The 24925-nt window shown below is 35.1% G+C and overlaps 1 protein-coding gene across 1 annotated transcript in view; it reads left to right on the top strand.

The window, feature by feature from the left end:
* The window catches only part of TRPC7 (Short transient receptor putative channel 7), a 158665-nt gene that overhangs the window by 96398 nt on the left and 37342 nt on the right, over positions 1-24925 (top strand). Inside the window, exons 7-12 of the mRNA XM_051210426.1 lie at positions 494-775; positions 1487-1671; positions 8964-9088; positions 11969-12048; positions 17177-17343; positions 24290-24490. Coding sequence (XP_051070417.1) covers positions 494-775; positions 1487-1671; positions 8964-9088; positions 11969-12048; positions 17177-17343; positions 24290-24490 — 1040 coding nt within the window. The remainder of the gene's footprint in view (positions 1-493; positions 776-1486; positions 1672-8963; positions 9089-11968; positions 12049-17176; positions 17344-24289; positions 24491-24925) is intronic.

The following is a 24925-nucleotide window of genomic DNA, read 5'->3' as shown; positions in this document are numbered from 1 at the left end:
GCCAATGTTCCTGGCTGTATTTTATTTTAATCTTTGTACTTCACTCAGTAATTCGGGTACTTAAATAATGTAAATCTACACATGTGTAAATCTATCTAATCTGGATTGTTCTAGTGTCATTCAAATGTGTTGTCTACTTACTGAAAGTAAACACTTAAGTATACTCGTATTAGATTAGAAATAATGACCATTACTGTATTGTAACAAAAGTAAAATTTCTTGGATTCGATCTCCTGATGGGGTCAGGGGTATTCATCACCCAAACAAGTATAAAGAGATCTCTCTCTTAATTCTTGTTTTTTTTCTAATATTAACCCGATTTGTTACAAATTTCACTTAAAAATAGGTGTTATTTAAATAACATTATTCGATTATTTTAATTTGATATATTTTAATGACTAGTTGGTTAGCTAATTGACTTATTTACTCAATTGTATCTTTTAATGCATGATCTATATCATATTGTCTACCTGTTTTTTTTATTGTTTAATAGGACTACTACTTGCTGATATTAAACATATCTACTTTGCAGGATTCAGGTCTTATATATGTAATGCATATAATTTACTGAATTTTTGTATATTATCCATGTATATTGGTTCGTATACATTACGTATAATTGTTGACCGTTGGGTACGCGAATCAGATCTATTCTTTAATGCAACAACTCAAGTGAATTTTTTATTGCAAACAAATAATAGTATATTAGTACATCAAATGGTACAAAATTGGACACAGTCATGTCATCATGATAAAAGTTATTTTATTACCGCATGTAAGACTTTTTCTTGTTTTAGTGTTTATTACAATTATGTTAACATTATTTTTATTTAAAGTTATCAGAATAAAAAATGTCTTATTTAGTATTTAATTGGATAATTATTTTTAAATTCACTTGGTGTTGTTTTACTTGTATCTTCCCATTGTTATTTAGGACTTCAATTGATCAGTCTCATGTTGGCATATGTGCATCCTGTGTGGATTGCATCAATATAGCCTTAAGTCACAAGCTTTCTAAACAAAGATAGATAGTGGCTACCCGTGGAATCCAGGTCATTTAAATTATGAACTGATTCTACTTTGATCATCATTAAAAACCTGGAAGCACTAGACGACCGTTTCATTCTAATATGGGACTTCTCAATAACTCACATCTACAATTCAGCAACCGGGACTAGGACTCATAACCTTCGGTCTCGCAAACGAACACTTAACCTCCAAATCGCCAAACGGGAATACAATTTTGTCTGATTTGAATTCATTCACAAGCAACTTTTATTGTCTTAGATAGATCGTTAATAAGCAATGCCGAAGAAATGGCTGTTCAGGGCTTTCAGGTTTCTGAATAGTAGTCTACCTTAGATCAGTTCATGGCTTCAGCTAAATCTACCGTTCTCTACATTCTTCGTACTGACATCTATTTTCTAATACAATGTTTCATTCATTTTACTGAATTACTCTCCTCTATTTTTTTATTTATTATTAGCCCGATTTCGTTGGAAATATGATGATCCTGAAATTGTATCAGATGTTATGTTTGCAGTAGCTAATGTAGTTAGCTTTGCTCGTACCACGTATTTGATGCCAGCTTTTGAAGCACTAGGTCCATTACAAATTTCATTTACCAGAATGCTTACAGATATTACACGATTTATGGTTCTATATTTATTGGTATGTTAACAAATAGTCAAATCTTTTTATTCAATGATTTTACTTTTTTATTGAAGAAGAGTAAAATTGGAAAAAATTCTACCAGTCTGTGACTAAAATAATCAGCTTTAATTATGTTTTCATTTATTGAACAGAGTTTGCTATGACGGTAAAATACTATACATTCATAATTATACGATTTACTGTTTTAAATGATTCAAATTATGAGCGAATAATGGAAATCCAAATTAATAATACACGATTCATCAGTGAGAGGATATTATGAGATAAACGACAGCTAGTATGCACGAACAGATTGATCTCAATTATAATATCACTAAAAACCAAGGAGGATTGAAAAGCTATTTTGTTCTAGTATGGCACTCTTCAACAGTGCATACCCATAAACCCATCAGGAGTCGAACCCAGAACCTTGAGGTATCATGTTAAAGGCTTATTCATCTCAGTCTAGGTGGATCTTTGTATGTACACTGTTTGGGCGTCCAGTATTAGGGAAGAAATGAACCCAGTGATCCTTGATTTTCAATGGTATCTCAGTTAGAATCAATCTCTGGTGAATATAGCCTAAAACCTAAGCGGATATCCACAAAATCGCCTTAACTAAAAGAAATATGCACAACATATTTTGAATATATGCGTAAATCCAACGAAATGCTGTTCGAAAAATGAACAATTTTAATACACGGTTTTACGATCGATTATTTAACAGATAATTACGACAAGATTATACAAATTTTCTCTCATTCACCAACATAAAATATTCTCTGTAATTTGTCATAAATTGAGTGTAGTATATTCAAACTGTTTTTCAAATTAAAAACAGGGAATACTGATTTTACAATTCTCAAATTCTAATTTCAGAGGGCACAATGTTCTTAAAATAAAACTTCGTACTTCTACACTCCAGTCTAATACATAAACATTACATTATACTTCCATTATGTCGCTAAATATTTTGTTAAACTAGTAGAAAAGCATGTTAAGGATTACACAAATATATGTACGTTTTTAAAGATGTTTCTATGATTATGGAACATCTCACTGAAAAAAATTATGAAGTTATTGAACATAGATTCAGTTTATTAGTTAGTGAGACAATGAGGTAGATAATTGTAAGCTAAAAAGTACTCTACATGTCTGTTTTAATTTATTATATCCTTAAGTCGTTCATATAACATATATAACGAATGATACAACAGCTACTACTGATGTTCTTTGTATCGGTATTTAGAACATGATACCTCATACTGCAATCACTTCATCGTCAACAGATTATGATTTGAGCGCTTGGAATATTGATTTGACTTCTTATAACTGTTTTGCAACAATAAAACTATGATTAATGAGGGTTCACTAAACTTTCACTATCCTAATTCTAATGTATTCATTAGGATTGGGTTGGATTATCTGTTGAACGGCCGCTTGTAAACATGCTATTTCATTTTTGAAATACAGTATTTATCATATTTGGTTAAACATACTCTCAATTAGTACTTAATAATCAAATATCTCGAATATACGGTTATAACTTGACAAAGTAATATGAACACTTAAAAATGTATTACTTCAACATATGAAGTTTCTTGAAATCACTCAACTTCTGGTTTCAATATACCTTTTCCCGTCAATATTATGATAGTGAACGACTAAAGCGTCCCATTTTCCGAAAAAAACATCTTCCTAGTGTTCTAATAAACAGTTTATGACTAAAATGATCAAATATTGTTTATCGGGCTATTAAAACATTACCTGTAGTAAAAGTAAGTTTTCATTTATTATTACTCATATAAAATCCAGAATTCGCGTTTCCTCCTGTATGTTATGAGAGTGTCCTACTACTAATCAGGATTGAATGACCGTGATAAAGCAGTATAAGGAATTAAAATTGTGATTGACAGTTGATGGTTAGGCTTAGGAACTAGATTTAAGGCCTTCATCACGGACTGACATAAGCTAAAATACCAAAACTCTGTTTAGACAAATGGATGAATGAATTTCACACCAAAACCCAAGACCTATAATCATATACCTGATTGATTCGTTCATGAATTATAGTCTCACCTCAAGGAGGAATTAGAGTTGACTCAGCCATAATTCATTGAATAACATATACATAACTCAAACAAGGAAAATAAACTTATGTATATATATATCCCCGCCTGTGAATCTCCTGGGGTTAAGGCCAGTCCCAAGCCCGGGAAAAAGCAGAAAATCGGATGTAGGGTAGGCAACACAACACCGTAGAAAACAACCTTGTTAAAAAAACGCTAAACCGATTCAACAAATCGAAAAATTTACACCCTGTCCTCCGAGATGAAGGAAGAATTAGAATGCCTTGAGATGGAAGCCGAGAACCTTCAGAAGTAACGAGGCCGATGTCCCTTCTAACAGCCAGAAGAACAATTAATATTCGTGAGAAGATACAACTTGACGATGCGCAGAATAAGTGGAACTCATTGGACCCAAGTTGAACAGAAGAGGTTAGATTTGGGAGAGATGCTGCAGTACTCCGGTCACGAAGAGGAAAATGCACCGCACACTCAAGGACTTGCTCTGATGTTGTCCAAATAATCACGAAATGCACTTATAGGATGGGAATCTCACGGATCCAAGATCATCAAAGCATCTTTCAAAACAAGGAAGGAGGGAATCACAATTTATGTTATTCAATGTTATGCACCCACCAATGATAGCAATGACGACGATAAAAATCAGTTTTACGAGAGGCTGTGGTCAATCATAGCTAAGCGCCCGAGAAAGCACTTGACCATCCTTATGAGAGAATTAAACACTAAGGCCGGGGTGGACAACACCGGAAATGAAGATACACGGGATGACATGAACTGGGAGAGCGAAACGAAAATGATGAGAGATTTGCAAATCTATGTGTGTTGTGTCTTTATGGCCCGCTAGTTATTACATAATCTATTCGCCAACCAAAATACGACTCATTCGCTCTTATACTGTACTAAACCGATGATGTTCGACCGGTCTGATCAGCTTAGCGTCCTCATGGTCCGTTGCTCACCTAGCCCTTCCAGGTGAGTCCAGAATGCCAACAACAGCCTCCATTAGGCGAATCATCTATTTCAGACATACTGAGTTTATATACCAAACAAACAGACCACAACGCAGCATAAAATATGAAATAACATTTGTACACAATAAAGCCAAAAAGTGGCTGTGAACGTGGGAGGCAGTAGTCAATAAACTGAACATAGCTTAAGAACAGTCAATCCTACAATAATTACATATAGGTCAAAATAAAGCCTATAACAAGTTGAATATAGATATACATAATTTAGTTAATGAATACTTATACCATAAGAACATATAAAAAATATTAGTCCATTAATAGGTCTCAGACGTTACTCGTAATGCAATCTTCACTAGGATATAACAATGTGCACGCAACAAATTGGTTATAGGCGGCACAATATTCCCACACAAACTCATACACAAAGCTACATGGATCTCACCGGACCACACCACGTAGAACCAAGTAGATCACATTTTATCAATAAAACATTCAGAAGGACAGTGGAAGACGTGAGAATCAGGATAGGACCTGACATAGCTTCAGATCACCATCTGGTTGTGGCCAACATGGAACTCGAGCTAAAAGAACACTGATCAACTGGGGAAACAGCAGTAAGACGGTTCCATACAACCTCCCTTCAATATACTAACAAACTCGACAAATTCAAGATAACTCTCAACAACAGGTTACAAGCCGTACAAGATCTACTCAAAGAATGAGAAACTACTATGAAGAACAATTGGAAAGGGATTAAAGAAGCACCAACTTCACATGTCAGGAGGTTCTGGGCCACAACAAACATAAGCATGAGGAACGGATCTGTATGGAAACCTTGCACAAGATTCAAGAAAGGAAGAACAAGAAGACGGTAATTAACAACAGACGAACAAGAGCAGAGGAAGTCGAGGCACAAACTGAATACACTGAAGCAAATAAGCAAGTGAGGTGGAGCATTAGAACTGATAAGCAGAAATACGTGGAAAAGCTAGCAACGACAACGGAAACAGCTGCAAGAGAAGGAAATCTGAAGCAACTAAATGACACTACGAAGAAGCTGGAAGGGAAACATAGAAAGCCAGACAGACCGGTCAGGGACAAACAAGGCAAGTCAAGCACTGAGATTCAAGGACAGAGGAACAAGTGGATAGAACACTTTGAAGAACTCTGGGATGAACCATCCCAACTGAACCCACCGAACACGGAAGCAGCACACACAGGTCTTCCTATAGCTGTTACTCCACCAACGACGGAACAAATCAAAATGGCCATCAGACACATCAAGAGCGGGAAAGTAGCAGGACCTGACAACATACCACCTAAAGCACTGAAGTCAGACATACAAGCATATGCAAACATGCTCCAAAGAAAGTAGATCTGAGCAAATGTGAAAAATGCAGGGGAATCACACTAACATCGGTACCAGGAAAATTTTTCAGCAGTGTTGCTGAACCGGATGGAATACCCAGTAGACGCCCAACTTCGAGATCAACAGACCGGATTGCGTAAGGATCGAACGTGCACAGACGAAGTCGCAACACCACGGATCATTGCTGAACAACCGATTGAGTGGAGCTTGTCACCATATATCAACCTCACTGAATATGAGAAGGCGTTTGACAGTGTGGATATGAGAACATTATGGAGGCATCCTAGATACTATGGAGTACCTGAGAAAACCGTCGAAATCATCCGGAATTCATACGACGAACTACACTGCAATTCGGTGCATCGAGGACAACTGATGCACTCATTCCAAGTGAAGACCGGAATCAGATAAGGTTGACTACACTAGCCCTTCCTTTTTCTTCTGGTGGTCAACTGCATTATGGAGACCTCAAAATCTGACGGGAAACACGGAATACAATAGACAGCTCGGAATCATCTGGACGATTCGGACTTCGCAAATGATCTGGCCCTTCCATCCCATACACATCTACAAATGCAGGTGAAGACAGCCAGTGTGGCAGAAGCCTCTGCATCTGTAGGCCTAAACATACACATGGGGAAAACCAAGGTCCTCAAATACAACACACACAACACCAATCCAATAACACTTGATGGGGAAGCTGTGGAATCTTTCACGTACCTGAGAAGCATCATCGACGAACATGGAGGATCTGATGCAGTCGTAAAGGCAAGGATTGGCAAAGTAAGCTCAGCATTCCTACAATTCAGGAATATATGGGACTCAAAACGACTGTCAACCAATATCAAAGTCAGAATCTTCAATACGAACGTCAAAGCAGTTCTTCAAACCCACTGCAACACCAGCAAACATCGCGTGTTGAGATGGGCGGTAGTTGTGTTAATGTATTATGTTCCTCAACCACCTTAGCTGATGAATAGCCACTACCACTTTAGTCAGTTCCTCACCTTGACCTTATACTTGCAACTTAATATTACTCACTCAATTAATTCAATATACTTGAGCAGCATCTGGAGGACATCCATGATCAAATATTGGTAACTTGTGATAATCCATTATTTTTTAAGGATGCGAATCACAACCATAAAATGTAAGGAATATACATACGTAATGAAACTGAGGGTATTCTTCATGAAACTACGTATCTAGATTTCTCACGAGTTGCCTGAATGACACAGGATCTATAATCGGTGGGGACTAACCGTGTCAAGAGTGGAGCAATTACCTGCCAGTGAGATTAGGTAATAGTTGAGAAATATTCTAAATACGATTAAATTCACTTGGTATTGTTTTGCTTGTATCTTCCCATTGAGGTTAGGGTCTGTTATTGGCATATATGCATACTGTGAGTATGCCTCGATATTGCCTTAATTCACAAGCTTTTATAAGCAAATATGGATAGTGGCTAGCAGTGGAATCCAGGATACGCGTTTCGTCCTATTTGGGACTCGTCAGCTGGATGTACCTGCATCTCAGAGTTGATGTTCACTCTGGGACTCGAACCCAGTACCCTTCGCTTCAAACGCCATCGCATTATTCACGAGTCCCAAATAGGACGAAACGCGCGTCCTGGATTCCATTGCTAGCCACTATCCATCTTTGCTTATGAATACGATTAAGTTAGAAATCTAAACCGTCGGGCGCCAATTCAAAGAACTAATGGTTAATTACTCATCATGTATTCTGAGGGTTTTGATTTCGATATTTGGTGAACTGATGGACACACTTATCTAAGTAGTCCTATTTTAGAACGAAACACCTGTCTAGTCTTCACTGGTTTTTATTGGTTGTTTAGATACAGCCAGTTTGAGATACAAACTAAAAAGGTGTATCAAAATCTTGTCTTCAGTGCATTATTATTATGTAAATAAATATGGTTATTATTGATGTAGAACCTAATTAGTTAAATCAACTATTGTAGATTTCCAAAATATCCGTAAACAGGCAAGCATATGAGTATGCCTCAAAGTAACATTATTCATCATAGAACTGTGTTAACTTTTATGAAGGTTTGAATGAAAAGAAGAGGAATATTTCATTTATCACACGACTGTTAAAAATACTTTGTCCATAGTATACCAATAATTTCGATTTATAATCAATGTTCATTCAATTGTCATTGAATTCAGAAAGTCATAAGAATAAAGGACGACAAATTTACTGATAACCTGATACATTTTCTTTTTAAGATATTTACTGAATAAGTTTCAAATGTTGAATAAAGTCATGCTTTTACTGATCGACATTCACAGTATTTATTGAAATTGACGAGTGCTGGAAAATGTAAAAGTACTTAGTAAATTACCTATGTCCGTTCTGGAATTATGATTAATAAACTTTAATGATCAAGAATAGTTTTTTTTCATTTGGCAAACTCATCAGAAACATTCATTTAATTTAAGAAGCTAAACAATCTCTACAAACCCAAATACTTGTGATAGTGAATGAACTGAATAATGACTAACTTCGAGAGGTAATCACAAGAGCTCTAGCACAACCAATGAAGTTCAACTCTGCCAGAGATAAATCACATGTTACAGGTAATCGTAAGTGGCATTTGAACAAAAATGCGAATCGACTGAGGCTAGAAATGTAAACCATAAGATACTTGTTTAGCTGTCTTAAAGTTGAGCACTCTCCACGAGATCTGAAGGGCTTCGTTTCGATCTCAGGTAAGATCATGGGTTCACACTGTTAAGTCACACACTAGACTTTCTAGTGGCAGCTGACTTTCAATGATTTCCTAACTAAGAATATTCAGTGACGTAAACTATCCTATATATATTTGGTTTTTCAGTAAATATACTCATTTTTCCATTACATCAGGTGTTGTTTGCATTTATGGTTGGTCTGCATAACCTCTACTGGTATTACGGTTTACAAACATTTAAGACCTATGATGAAGTAACAAATACTACACAGACGCTAGTTGCAACAGAAATGTTCGAAGGGTAAGTTTTCCAGTACTATTTCAGGTGTTTTATTATAGTCTAGAACTTCCTATAGTCTGATTAGAAGAGTAAAACAATACGATGCTAGTTGTGGTAAAAATATCTCAGTTTTTGAGTTTATGACCGATATTCTATGACAAATCTTCAAGTCTCAATGAATGCTTTATTTCATTTAAGAGTCTATATAAACCTTATTGATTAGAGCCAAATGACGCAAACTTAAATAATTTAACTTTCTATCTATTCATGGAATGGAATGAAAAACTACGTAACTCATAAAAGTCATGTACTTAGAAAGAATTCATCGTACGTAGTATTCTTGACGGGGAACAATCCAACATCAAGAAATATATCGATCGGTAGAGAAATGCATGTACTTTCCGACACATAAATCTGCATAACACATCACATCATTCTAAATATGTGAACAACTTATTTTCAATTACTTATTTGCTTTTTACAAGTACCAATTAAAGCTATAAACCTTTTAACTTTATAAAAAGCACTATGTAATTTCCTGGGATCCACAAAAATAAAAACACTTAATGTTATTTTTTTGTAAACTTTAAATGATCAAAAAACCATTAACTTTAAAACTATAAACTACATGAAATTCGTTAACATTTTGAAAATAAACCCAAAATCATGACGATTAAGAATTACAGCAATTTACACATCAATAAAGAATAAGGATTATTAACTAATGTACTCCAATCTAATGCTTTTTAATGGTAGTATATTTAATAGAAAATGTAGATTATTTTCACATATTTCTAACTATTTCCGCACGTTTCTATGAATAGACGTCAGGAGTTCCAGACATTGGTGAATTAATACCAGCCCAAGATTAGAACAAACTGTTTTTTTGTAAACACAAATGAAAGTTTGAATTTTCTAATAACTAAGGTCTCTTTAAACTTGTGAATATACCCTAGGTAATTGTTACAAAACACTTTAAAATTTGTTTTGAAATCAATTCTATGATAGCTTTTAAAACGTATAGAAATTAGGTTTATCAGAGTCTCGGCCATTATGAAACTCAAACCTTCTTTATATTTACCAAAAAATTTCATTTCTACCATAAATCTGCCCGTATAGCCCAATGTACAGAGCGAATACATCAAATTTTCAGACCAACTCTATCTTCTCATCGTACTAAGCTTAACACTATTTCAATTTTGTATAAATCCTATTTAATCATTTGCCCAAAAGTTATTATTTACTTTTTTTAATGTTGAATGGTCATATACAAGAAATAACACTGATACATATATCTGCACATATTACAGCCTCAGTCAACAATAAGAATGTTATTTGGATGATATAGCTTATCGATATATTAACTTGAAACGATTTATTTCCTTAAACAGATGTTGTACTTTATCCAATGTGATGTGTTTACCTGCGTATGTTTTTATTAGACGTTATGCGTATACTATTAATTACTTCAATAAAATAGTTGTTCACTGCTATCACATTAAAAAAACGATTTAAAAAGTCATAATTTGATTCTCTAGGAGTAACAATAATTGCAGTTAACTTGCTGAAATTTACTGACTAATTTAATATTTAGATTGTATTCTGTTTACTATTTTTAAAAATGTGTCAAGTAATCAAAGCTACTTTAAACTAATTATGGAAAACTAATGTAAGATAATAATGTTTGTGAATAAAAATGACTTAATTCCCTATGGTTGGTATTCAGCATTACAACTGAGTAGCTTTATATACATGTATATTCAGCTGATTCGTCTTAAATAGGACGAACCACATGTCCTGTATTCAACCGGTATCCACATACCAAATATATCAGTAATGTTTATTATTTGATAAAATGGTTTTCAAGTTCTCGGAATGATTAGTGTGTAATAATGTTCTTCCGCAATTGAATAGATCACATTACAAATGTTATACTATGAGATTCTAATTAGAAATAATTTTGATCATTAACTAACATCCATTTGAGAATTATCTGAACATTGATCCATATGTTTTGTTCGTTTTCGAAACTTCTCAGCTGTTTACAACCAAAAATTCATGGATTTCAAGACATGCAGTGACTTTAGGGTGGCTCACTGATTCAGCTAATTTAAAAAAATCAGTGTTACGATATTCTATCCCAATATCTGAACTCTTAGACTTCCAGCCTAAAATATAGTCATCAATTGTATCGGTTCACCAAAAATACCTTATTAAAGAAGTCATATCGTAGTAAATCAAACATTCATAGTTGATGAGGAATTAGTAAATTGTAGACTAACGTGGTAATCTAAAATTTTATTCTTAATTTATATTCAGAATTAAATTTATTTTTGAAAGTCTTTCGATAAATCAGTTCCAATTGTCCCAAATTCATTGATCAAGGAAATCAAGAATTAATTTTTGTCAACTAAATGAATGACGAAAAATATATGAGCAATCATTAGATGATATATTCTATAATGGTGCTGTTTTGTTCCCTGAGCTGGTTGGTTTATCCGTAAATTTTTCATTATTTTTTTCGACAACAACATCAGCAACAGCACACACTTCATACCTCATGATTAAACCATCCAGCTCGGAGAATGAAACACTCGAAATCTTCATCCTCAGATACATACACTCTTCACTGTCTTTTTAAAACTCAATTATAATGTGAAACATTTTAAAAACACCATTTCTAACTATTATAGTTCTTTTACGTTTTATTTATCTATGTTACACTTGTTAATACATTTTATAGTAGTATTGTTGAACTTGTTTTTCTAGATCTTTCATATAAACCTAGTAGGTTTACATTTTTAAAAAAAAACTATTATTTTTAAAATAAATCATTAAAAATCTAAACTGCCATCATTAATTACCTTTCTTTTTCTCATTTTCACTCATCTATTTTTGCAGACTTCGTCATACACTGTACAGTTTATTCTGGTCAATGTTTAGTCAAGTCAGCATTAGTAAATTACCGATTCGTAAACCAGGTAAGTTATTTTTTATTAACAATAATTCATTGAATTTAAACGTTTACATCCATATAAATTGTACTTTTCGAAACTTAACACTCTTACTAATTATTCTTAGAATGAAAATGTATGGGTTTCCGGTTGGTTAAGAAAGATTTAACAACACTATCTTATAAATATTGGTAGCGCTATGATTTTATTAGTGTATTAACCACTTGTCATCACCAATTGATAAAATGAACAAAAATGAGGCTTTATAATCAAGTTTTAATTCTATTTATTAACGAATGATCAACACTATATATATAGACAGATGAATAGATAGATAGATAGATACACATTGGGGCCCTCAACGTACGTACCCTATGTCACATCAGCCCGCAGGCCTCCTTGGCTAAAACCCTAAAATCTCGTACCATTGATGTATACTGTGTCTCCAAAATACACAACCAGGATCTTAGTGTGGTCATTCTCTTGGCCTCACCTCGCCAAAACGGAGAACCGACGAGATGCATCCTCCGTGTATCTGAAGACCCAATGGCTAGTTCTTGTGGACTGGCGGGTGTAGGCATAGCACTGAGTACGAGGGCAGAACAAGCACTATTAGAATGGATCCTTGTTAACAGTCACCTATGTGCTGTTCGGGTAAAAGGCTCCGTAAGAACTTGGAAGGATAGGGACACACATCGTCGTCTTTTCGTCATTCCTGCCTACGCTCTCATTGATTGCAGCCCGGATGAAATGAAAGATGACTTCCAGAAAGCTTTCCATACTTCTTCATAAAGGTAAACACTCAGACATAGTACTCGTAGTAGGTGACTTTAATGCCCAAGTAGGTAGCTTAAATCAAACAGAATGAAATTCAGGTGGGCATTTCAGAATTCCGGCTCAGCGAACAGATATTGGTGATCGTCTCCTGCAACGATGCTCAGATAACCGTTTATTTTTAGCAAGCTGTAATTTCAAGCATAAGGAGAGACATCGTTTAACATGGCGATCGCCTGCACCAAGCCAACGATAGATTCAAACAGACCATACTGCCATCAGTCATCGTTGGAGAGACTTGATAGAAGACTGCCGCTCGTTCTGGAGTACATATTTAGACTGGTTATTATCTAATAATATCATGCATTCGCTTGCGCCTCAGTGGATGCAGAAAATCCACATTAAGAAGTCCCATTAGAGCTGAACTCAGTGGCGAGAAAGCCAAAGTAGATTCCAGGAACAACTAAAGTCACAGGTGATTCTGAAAACGAGACTGACCCAGATGTTGCTTGGAATGATATACGAATAGCTGAGGAAACGGCAACGGCATATATTAGTGATCTGAACCAAAAGGTCACGAAAAACAGATGGATTCCTACTTAGTCTATTGCACTGATAGATTCTCGTAAACTTATCCCCCAGGCTCTGAGCACGATGAAGTGCGTAAACAAATTAGGTCTAGGATAACCAAAAATCTGAGGAACGACCATGAGCAGTGGTGGGCAACGAAAGCAAAAGAGATGGAAAAGGCAGCGGCTCTAGGTAACATCAGACAGCTTATTAGACTAATAAAACGAACTGGAATTAAGAAGTCAAGTGTGAGACGATCTCAGAGAAAGACGACACTCTTGTCTGCTCTCAGCCAAGACATTTAGACCGACGGGCGGAACACTTTAAGAAGAAGTTCAGCTGGCCTTCAGCTACTCTAAAACTACCTGCTCTCTTCAAACAGCCTGAATGGAACATTGAAGTAGGCCCCCTGATCCCAATTGAAGTTCAAGAAGCAATAGCTAATTTTAAGTCGAGGAAGAGCAGCTGGTTCGGATAGATTGGCTCCAGAGGTCTCTAGGAATGGTTGTCCTGTTTTAGCGATTAGGTTGACTAATATTTGAGCTAAAATCTGGGAGTTGGACGCAATCCCATCTGACTGGTCGCAATCACTGATTGTCCCAATATATAAGAAACGGTCAAAATCACCATGTAATATCCATAGAGAGATTAGTTTGAGTAACATAACATCTAAAATCTTAAGCAGGATGTTTGGGATGCGTTTCTCTCCCTCTAAATGCAAGTTGTTGCTTCAGCACTGGCCTGCGTCAACAGCTGAACTGAGGATAGAGAGTGAAGCCTGATCAGCCCTAATTGATTGGTGTCTGACAAAATATCTGCAAGGATTCAGAATGCTCTTTTGGCTTTTGTCAACTTACGTCACCTATGACGAAGGAAAAATATCAGTCTATCAATGAAGGGACGAGTATACTGTGCAGCAGTTCGTTCTGTTCTACATTACGGCCGCGGAACGTGGTCATTAAGAGTAGAAGATAATCGTAAGCTACTAGTATTTGATCACAGATGTCTTAGAAATATTGCTCGCATCTGCTGGGATCACTGGGTATGTAATAGTAAGGTTAGACTCGGGATATTAAGGAATGATGGTAAATCAGTTGATGAGGTTGTAAATCTTCATCTACTGAGTTTATTGGGCTATGTGTTACGTATGCCTGAACACCGATTATCACGACGCCCACTGGTGATTAGTGTTTGGGATGGTTGGAAGAAAGTTAGGGGCGGCCAAACCAAAACGTGGCATCAGTGCCTGAAGTCACTAACTTCTAGTCTGAGCCATGTTGGTAGATGCAGACTACTTGGTTGGGGTCCGCGTGACTATCGTAACCAATGGTTGGAGACTCTTGGTGACATAGCTCAGAATCGATCACAATGGAGTAGGCGTATACACTCTTTATCTTTTTTTAAACAATGAGATTAAAAGTGCTTTATATCTTTCTTTCTAAGACCTAATTCTCTCTTCCTGTATTATATCCTTATACACAATCTTTCTTTTATATATTACTACTATTGAAGTAACTACTTCTATGAATTTGGTGTTCATCTTGTTGTGCTAATGAGATGTGGCAACTTGGACTGATGCATATATGTGCCTGATCCTACTTTGTAGCTGACTGACTGACTGACATCATCCAATTAATATACTGTCAGTTTACCGTTGTTAAGTGTAACATCATAGACATACATCTATAAATTCGAGGTCCTACACTATTTATAATTTAATAACTATTATATATTGATATATATTGAGTAAAACTACAATCATACCTTCGATACAACTCTTCGTTGACAATATTCAATGTCTAATTCCTTTAAAACAACAAACGATGATGACAAATAACCAACATTAAGTACAATCATTTAAACCTTTTTAGTCTGATATACCCTTCTAAGAGTCACTCTGAATTTAACTGTATTCATCAAATGACTAAATTTATCCAAAATTCACTAATAGCTAATTTAGAATATCGAATTTATAGTTAATTAGAACTCATGACAAGATAGGTAAATATCTCTCGTATTAATTCAGTATAGGCTTCGTTCAATATAACAAGTGTGAATGTTAGTTCAGTTTGATAATTATATTCCCCGTTAATTAAAATAACCCATAGCGTCATTAAATAAGAAAAAGAGAATTCAGCGAAGAAAATTTTCTGTTTGACGAGATAATTTACTTCGTATATATAGTTATATGGAAAATATATGTCAATAGAAGGATAGAAAAGACTGCATCATAAATTGATTCGAGACTAAATAACAAATGAGGTTACGCACTAATCAAGGGGTAAGGAAGAAAATAATTTATGCGTCAGATAATTGTCCACTCGACAGATATAAATAAAAACGACAAACATAAAGGTCATAATAATAACTTATTAAAATTTAAAATTGCAAAACAGTAATTTGAAAAATTCAATAATAATCAAATAAAAGTGAAGAAGAAGAAAGTAAAAAACCCGAAACACCAGTAAAGGGAATTAGGGTCAAGAAAGGATGATAGGTTGGACGAATCGTTTCTGTACGCAAAGTTCGGGCTTGAGTTCGTGGATTGCCTATGCCTCAACAGTGCATAGAATATTGATTCGATATCCATTCTATCCAATTCCTTTGACTGTGTAGGTTACTTTGGAGCGATGTGTCCACAATTGATTAAATGATCCTGTATAAAACTAGTAATTGTTTTTCATTCTCCTTTTAAAAGCCATGCCGGATAGTGTTCTGAAATGCGTTTGGAAAGTGGTTGCTTTTTGCGACCAATGTAACCTGCCCCACATGAGCAAGAAAATTTATAGATGTACATTGATGTGACCCAAAGCGAAAGTCTATCCTTAACACATCCATGAATGGTAGGCCGGGCTTGAGAAAACAATTCGGAGCTTAGCCGTGTAGAACGTTTTATTCAATGATTTAGAAATTTGTCTATCTGACCCATAAACCATTTTCTTCCTTGCCCGTTGATTAGTACGTAACCTCATTTGTTATTGAGTCTCGAATCAATTTATGGTGCAATATTTTCTATTCTCCAATAGATATATATTTTTCATATAACTATATATAAGAATGTACAGCTTAAGTAAATGATTTCGTTGAAAGGAAAAGTTCCTTCGCTGAATTCTCTTTTTTTATATTCCCCGTATCAATCCAGGTGAGCTATATTTATGAAGTGTGTTTAAAATTTAGTACAAAAATGATTGTATTTCAGCATACTTACGTGATTTTGAAACTTGTTTGGGAAAGTGTTTTCAGAGAGAGCCAATAAATCTGCATTGCACCAATTTTCATATTATTACTTTGTGTCATGGGAATTACAATGGTTCCCTTTCGAATTTATAAACAGTAAGATCGAAGAATTGTAGTGGTTCCCATCCGTTAAGTACAAACAGATAGACTTCAGATCCAACTGAGTCAATTCGTACAACACAACAGCGTACCCGCTGACATAACAGAAATGACCTATCTTCTGACAAAATAGTTACTATAAACCATAAATATTCTTACAACTCTGTCTACTGATTTGTTTGTCAAAAATATTTGTATACCATACATGTAAAAGTTAATTCACTTGAATCGACCTAACTACGTTAATGCTTGAAAGTGAAAACTGGTGAAAAATAAATAAATTGCTTCCTTAACAAGTTTTACTCCATTGAGCTGTAGAAGTATCTTGAACAGTTTGGCCGCATATATATATTGAGAGAGTGAAATGAAAGTGGATAAATGGTAGGTTGGCAATATCATGTTACTGTTCAATTTAACTTTTTATTATGTACAATAGATATGACGGATTTGCATATTTTATATTTGACAACAACAGATCAAGCTGAACATAAATACACAGATGGTATGATTGACACTGATTCACCGACAACAATTGTTGATAGTGTCGGTATGGTACTATTTGCTGTGTATCATGGTATTATAATCATTGTATTGGTCAACATGTTAATTGCTATGATGAGTCATTCATTTGAAAGTATTCAGGTAAAATTTTGCATGAATTTCTAGTATCTTTTAATTTCTACAAGTGTCATTTGATTTAAAATTTTTATTTGAATAAAACAATCAGTACTTAGTTGGGTTGTCAATTGAGATCAGTTCAGTTTTGTGTTTGATACAAAAAACCAATAAATGTTGGATAAAATTCAAAGGTTCGACGCAGGATGCAGGACAGTCATTGCTTCAACATCTGTTGAGGTTAATGTGTATATTGCCGAATTATCCTAAACTAAGACTTTAAACATCATAACCATAGGTGTTTAATTTTGTTACGTCCTTGACCTGTGTACCTAATAATATACAGAAGATAACATGAATCTATCCAAATTAATTCCTTGAACGATAGGCTAACTGGTTTAACCTTGAGGCTGGAAATGAGTGAGTCCGAATTGAGACTAACTGCTCTAGGTAGAGAGATGAAAACTATTCTGTCGTCTGATTGGTTGACAGGTGCGTGAGAAAAACGAGTAAACTGGAACACTAATCGATTTATTCACGATTCCGATTCCAATTTCGATTCGGATTAATGTAAAAAGATACATGAGTAAACAGATGACTAAAATGACCACAACGCACAACAATTAGATCTCAATTAAAAACTTAACAATCTCCACAATCCTCTAATGATAATTGCCATGTACTCACTAGTGACTAGCTTCAAGATAAAATTTCTGAAACTCTAGTGAGAAGTCGTTACCAGTGGAGTTCACCCGCGTCTATTGTGAGGCAGTTACTCACTGAAGATAGTGGTGGACGGTAGCGCAATATCGTGGATTAGTTGAAGTTATACATTAATACCGTTTGATGCCGGCCCATTGGTCTAGGGGTTGGGCGTTCGCGCGCGACAGCGAAGGTCCTGGGTTCCATTCCCGCGTGTTGGATCGTAGATACTCACTGTTGAGGAGTTCGATACCAAGACGAAACGACCGTCTACTGCTTCCAAGTTCCCAATGGTGGTCTAACATTGGTCAGTTCATTATCTCAATTAAAAACTCAACAATCTTCACAATCATATATAATTTAAAAATACAATTATGTCCAAACCGGACATTAAGTTAAGAAAACTAGAGTACCAAAGCTCGCATTTAAATTACAGATAGAGGTAATGAATCATACATCAGGTAAAAGCTTATGGTTTGTAGAATAAATTAAAGACAAAACTAAATGTTACTGTTTTACAAGTCTTGAATTAAGTGAAATAACGTCCCCAAAAATAGCTTCCGTTATTTGTCATTGCTTTTTTGTTCCTCTGTTCATATCAAATTTTAGTAATTTTCAACTTATAACAATCCACGACAAGAATAATCTCAGGGTTGAGTATTTAATATATTAAAGACTCGTTGATAATTTAGCTTTATAGTAATTAACTGTGCTTTTATATGAAGAAATGTCACTCTTATATTTGGCATTAGTACGTATGGTTATTAATTAAAAGATGTTGACAATTGAAAGTGACTCGTATTTTATTAAGTATTGGTATCCTAACAAAAGATATAAATTTAAATATAACCCATTAAAGTCTCAGAACTTTTCAGTGACCATGATGAAACTAAATGAGAATTCGTTACATTCAGTTGAAAAATGCAAGCAGATAGAATTAATCTTTTTGATATAACTGAAACCAGTTGCTAGATTATGTTAAAAAAGAATTGCTGTAGTCATTCGCATAAAAAAATGTTCAATGAAACCTACCACATAGATCATGCGGCTAACAGACATTTTATTAATATATCTTTATTTTACTATAAGTTGATAATACATACCGCGTTATTAATTCACTAAACATTTTTTGAAATTTGTCCATAAAAAAACAACACACCGATGAATACTCCAGAAAACTAATCATCAGGGGCTCAGTTTTCTGATAGCTCATACTAGTGAGATATTACATGGAAATGATGTCACCTATGAACAGTTGTATATTACAAACTAAACCACAAGTGGTTGATATGTCGAGTATTTAATAGTGCTAAACAGAACAAGATTAATAAATGAAAGACGTGTTGTTTGTTGTTTAAACTGCACATCTGTCTCATGCTAGTACGAGACTCCACTGGAGGTCGAGCTAAGTGTGACATCCAGAACTCCTAGAACTCTGGATTAAGCTTCTGTATGGAAGGTTCATATGACAGTTGAGCGCCAGCTATGCCAAATAATCCAGAACAGACTAGGTAAGTGTTACTAACTGAAAATGAAGATGCGTATAAAATGTATAAAAGCACAATACTTGAACAGTTTTACCTACATCTATATACCAACAAAACTGGATGCAATCATAATAAGAAATTAATAGTATTAGTAGTTAAGTATCAAACAGAAAATCACTTTCCAATAAAAAATGAAATGTTCTTGCTCATCAAGGAACAAAATTCTATCTCAAAATTAGATCAGTTAAGTCTGGTCCAGAGATGAGCAACACTCTACATTCCCAACAAATAGGAAACGAAGTTTCTATCCCTTGGGGATGAATCAAATTAAACCAGAATCATTAAAAATACGGTTAACCAATTATGTTAATTAAAATTAAATTAGCACAGCTAGTATAAATCCTAATGACATGAAGGAATAGGTTAAAAAGCGATAATAACTGAAAAAAATCAAAGGTGAACGCTATATTCCCAAATACAGAAAAATAGGAAAGCAGCGTCAAATGCAAGGTGGAACAAAGAAATATTATCACATGGTGAACATGCGTGGAGGGATTTTCCCACTGAAGCACACATGTGCACTGAAAAAACTATTTTACACCCAAAATGTTTTGGTTTCTCAGCGAGCGCTTAACCTCTAAACCAATTAATTCACACCCGATACTATATATTTCTACCTTCAGCTAATTCGCGCAGCCATCTTCCATTTTAGTAACTCCATGACTTTCAACTTGGTAACAGCTTCTCACTAGAACACTCCCAAAAAGGATGTTTAGTGCTTCCTGGGTTTTCATAGTTGTCTAACTACAGTCATTCCATAGTATATACTTCAATTCTTGGAAATCATCTAAATAAACATTATTTCTATAGCTTGGTTATGATAATAAATGGAAGATTCTTCAAATATAAAACAACACTGAATATATGTAATGAGCAAGTTTACATCTTTCAACACATGTAGTTATTTGGTCAAAACCATGGTACCCTACAGACGATGCAATGAAAATTAACTACACATTGTACAACGGCTTCCCAAAATCATTTTATGAAACAATACTACACATTTTATTTCAAATTAGACTAATTTGACAAGAGTAGCTAGCTGACTAATTTACAATTAAGAGTTTAGAGATTTGAAGATTGTTTACTATGAACTGATCAATGATAAATCACCGTTTGAAGAATTGATCGGTCCATGATGTCAATAAGAAATCAGCAATCTCAAAAACCCCACGTTGATAACTTTTATGTGCTCACAAGTGTCTACCTTCGACAGATGATTCTCGTAGTTCTAGTGAGAAGCCGTGACAAGTGTAGTCAACCATGTCAGGTGTGAGGCAGTTACCCACCGAAAAAAATAGAAGATGGTCACACAATGTCATGGATTGGTTAGAGTTATACATTCACACCGTTGGATGACGACCAGAAGGTTATCGCGAGACTGGCGGTGATGGGTTCGAGTCCATGTGCGGGATTGTAAACGTGCACTGCTAAGTAATCTCCAAAACCCTATACTGATAATTACCGTGTGCTCACTAGTGGCTAGTTTCGTGAGGGAATTCTCTGATTTATAGTGAGAAGCCGTAAGCAGTGGAGCTAGTCAGTGTCGGGTAGAAACTGGTGTCTACCTCAGTACAATGGATGATGGCCGCTCAATTTCGTGGGTTGGTTGAAGTTAGACATTAACACGGTAAGATGTCGGCTCAGTAGTGTAGAGGTTAAGCTTTCGCGCTCGAGAGTGATAGGTGCTGTGTTGGAATCTCGCTGGGGGGATCGTGGATGCGCACTGCTGAGGAATCCCACAATAAGACGAAACGGCCGACCAGTGCTTCCAGGTTTTTAATGGTGTTCCAACATCAATCGGTCCATGATCTCAATAAAAAAACTCAGCAATCTCCATAACTCTATGCTGATTATTTACAATTAACAAGAAATTACATAAAGAAAAATTTCGTGCAGAATTGAAAATCCTTAAATTACTTAAAAGTAATAATGATTAGTTAAACCGAATGCATTGTTTATTTCTATAATCCTATTTTACAAATGCCACTAAATTCAATCGAACTAGATACTATTTTAAGCAAAGATGGATATTGGCTAGCAGTGGAATCCAGGATACGCGTTTCGTCCTGTTTGGGACTCGTCAGCTGGATGTACCTGCATCTCAGAGTTGATGTTCACTCTGGGACTCGAACTCAGTACCGTTCGCTTCAAACGCCATCGCGTTATCCACTTAGCTACTGAGTCCTGATAGCCACTTGCTTGTGCAATGGGTTGAAGTTGAATTCACTTGATATTGTTTTACTTGAATCTTCCCATTGATGTTTTTGGACTGAAATTGATCAGTATGCACATATGCCAACAAGAGACTGATCAATTTCAGTCCAAAAACATCAATGGGAAGATTCAAGTAAAACAATATCAAGTGAATTCAACTTCAACCCATTGCACAAGCAAGTGGCTATCAGGACTCAGTAGCTAAGTGGATAACGCGATGGCGTTTGAAGCGAACGGTACTGAGTTCGAGTCCCAGAGTGAACATCAACTCTGAGATGCAGGTACATCCAGCTGACGAGTCCCAAACAGGACGAAACGCGTATCCTGGATTCCACTGCTAGCCACTATCCATCTTTGCTTATAATGCTTGTGAATTAAGGCAATATCGAGGCATACGCACAGTATGCACATATGCCAATAAGAGACTGATCAATTTCAGTCCAAAAACATCAATGGGAAGATTCAAGTAAAACAATACCTAAATACTATTTTATTAGATAAACAGTGGTAAACATCAATTTAAATGATATAATTAACTTTTAATAAAGTTATTTCATTTTATCTAAACTTCTATTCAAACTAACATAAAATCAAGAAAAAGACATTATTACTGTTACCATTATGTGTCAACGTGAGTATGAAAGTTAGAACTATCTATCGGCATTCATCACTACACAAAATCATCTTTCATCTCTGATAACACCAAAACTAACTCGATCAGACTTAAAAATTATTAGACAGAAATTATGGCAAACTAAAATAATAATATCAGAAATAGGTTTTGTGGAGATTTTTACAAATTTCAATAGTTGAAATCATGAGTCAATTGAAGCTAGACCACCATGGAAAACCTGGAAGCAGTGGACGGCCATTTCGTCCTAGTATGGGACTGCTCAGCAGTGCGCATCCACCATCCTGCCTCTCGAGACATTCGAACCCAGGACCTGCTGGTCCCGCGAAACGGGATGGTGAATGCGCACTGCTGAGGAGTCCCACAATAGGACGATACGGCCGTCCAGTTCTTCCAGGTTTTCCATGGTGGTCTAGCTTCAATTGACTCATGATCTCAACAAATGGAATTAACTAATAATTTTGAAATAGTCAATAAGAATATCGGAACTAATGTCACATGATAGTCTAGTATATAGAAAGATATACTACTGTAAAATCTCCAAAAATCTGTTGTATTCACAGAGGAATATGTGGTATGAAGTGTAGTTAAGCTACTGTTGTTACAAATTTAAAATCCTAACCGATATTGTTAATACTATCATTATATCAATGATTAAAACCACTGAATAAAATGGGTCATAGCTTCATGGACAATATTTACAATCTCGTCATCCCTAAAACTGTTTTGTTGATAAATATTATCAAAAAACTAACCAAAAGTAATACTTCACTGTCCATGAATTGTTTTCCCCAACTAAATAACAACTAATATGATTACTAAATTTAATGACGCATATTATTGACATAAGCTGGAACCGCTTACCTCTTATAAACTACATCATTGCTAGAAAGGGTTTGAATTATCTCTTTGTTGATTTTCTTGACCGAATTTCGATCGTCTTCTGATGGCATGTGGGTATCTTGTGCCATTCACCTAGATACAACAACTCTGTCACAAGTTTCATATAACGGATGAATAATGGCTATCATTGGGATCTACGACGTGTGTGTTGTCTAATTTTTAATTAATTATATCTATGTAATGACGCATACGTCACACAAATCAGACAAGTTAGTGACTACCTTGACTCACTACATCAGTGGATAACGCTTTATCTCTTCAAACAAAAGATATAGGGTTCTGGTCACAGAGTGAACGTCAACACTGGGATGTGATCTAAAAGTTGAGTGAAATTGGGTAAATTCATCTTTACTTTCATGAGTCTTTATCACAACTTGAAACGTTAAGTTATCGAAATTTAAAATACAGTTCACTATGAAAGAAGTAATCAGTATCCACTTTCGTTAAGATATCTAGGTATTATTTGCTTGTATCTTCCCATTACTGTTTAGGACTGCAATTGATCAGTCTCTTGTTGGTATATGTGAATCCTGTACGGACTGCCTCAATATTGCTTTAAGTCACAAGCTTTCTAAGCAAAGATTGATAGTGGCTAGCAGTGGAATCCAGGATACGCGTTTCGTCCTATTTGGAACTCGTCAGCTGGATGTACTATAACAAGGAATCCGTAACTAGTTAAAAATGTTAATTTTCTGTTTCGAATGTCTGAAAAATTGAGATTATATTTAACGATTATTGTAAGCATCAAAAAGGTGAAACATTCCACTGAAAAGTTTATTAAATACGTCCCTGATGTTAGTTCATCATTAGTACTAATTTCTAGGTTAAGTTATCGAAATTCGGTTGTCTCAAGGTCATCTGGAGTTGCATAGTTCTCGCAGTGAAAGAATATCAAATAAACTTATGTGTTCTGTAAAGACCCCATAACGATTTATTTCTCTTTACCTGTCATATCAATTTTTTATTCTTTTAGGAAGATTGTGATGTTGAATGGAAATTTGCAAGAACTCAATTATGGTTAAATTATATTGATAATGGTAGTACATTACCAGTACCATTTAATGTGATACCAACTCCGCACAGTGTTGCAAACGCAATAAAATTTATGCGTAATATTTTTACAGATGAAGTTGGATTTGTCAGTGGAAATATACGAAGTACAGATTTTGTCAAAGTAAGTAACGCCAAATGTATGGTAATTGATTTTTCAGAAGTTCTAGGAAATAATAGATGGTATTTTCTCTGTAAATTGCACTCTTCTGTATCGATAATAACTACCACTAAGGTATTCTATATTTTAAACTGGTTTTCTAATACTCATTGGTTGTACAAACTGGAAATTATCGAATGATAATTTTACAGTATTTTTCTTCTTTACCAAATTCAATTATATAATCATCATGCATAACAGTTAGTGATACTGGAAACTGAACAAAGATTTATGATTGATCAAAGTAATTTATGTTCAGCAGAGATAGTGAATTATTTAAATTTGAACCAGTCATAGTGATCAGTTATTGTGAAATCTAATAAATTGATATGTATCAGTATGTGTTGTGGAGATTGTTAAGTTTTTGATTGAGATCATGAACCGATTGATGTTGGAACA

The sequence above is a fragment of the Schistosoma haematobium genome, chromosome ZW, assembly GCF_000699445.3.
Source record: "Schistosoma haematobium chromosome ZW, whole genome shotgun sequence".
NCBI classification, from domain to species: Eukaryota; Metazoa; Platyhelminthes; class Trematoda; order Strigeidida; family Schistosomatidae; genus Schistosoma; species Schistosoma haematobium.
This window is presented reverse-complemented; position numbering and strand designations above follow the sequence as displayed.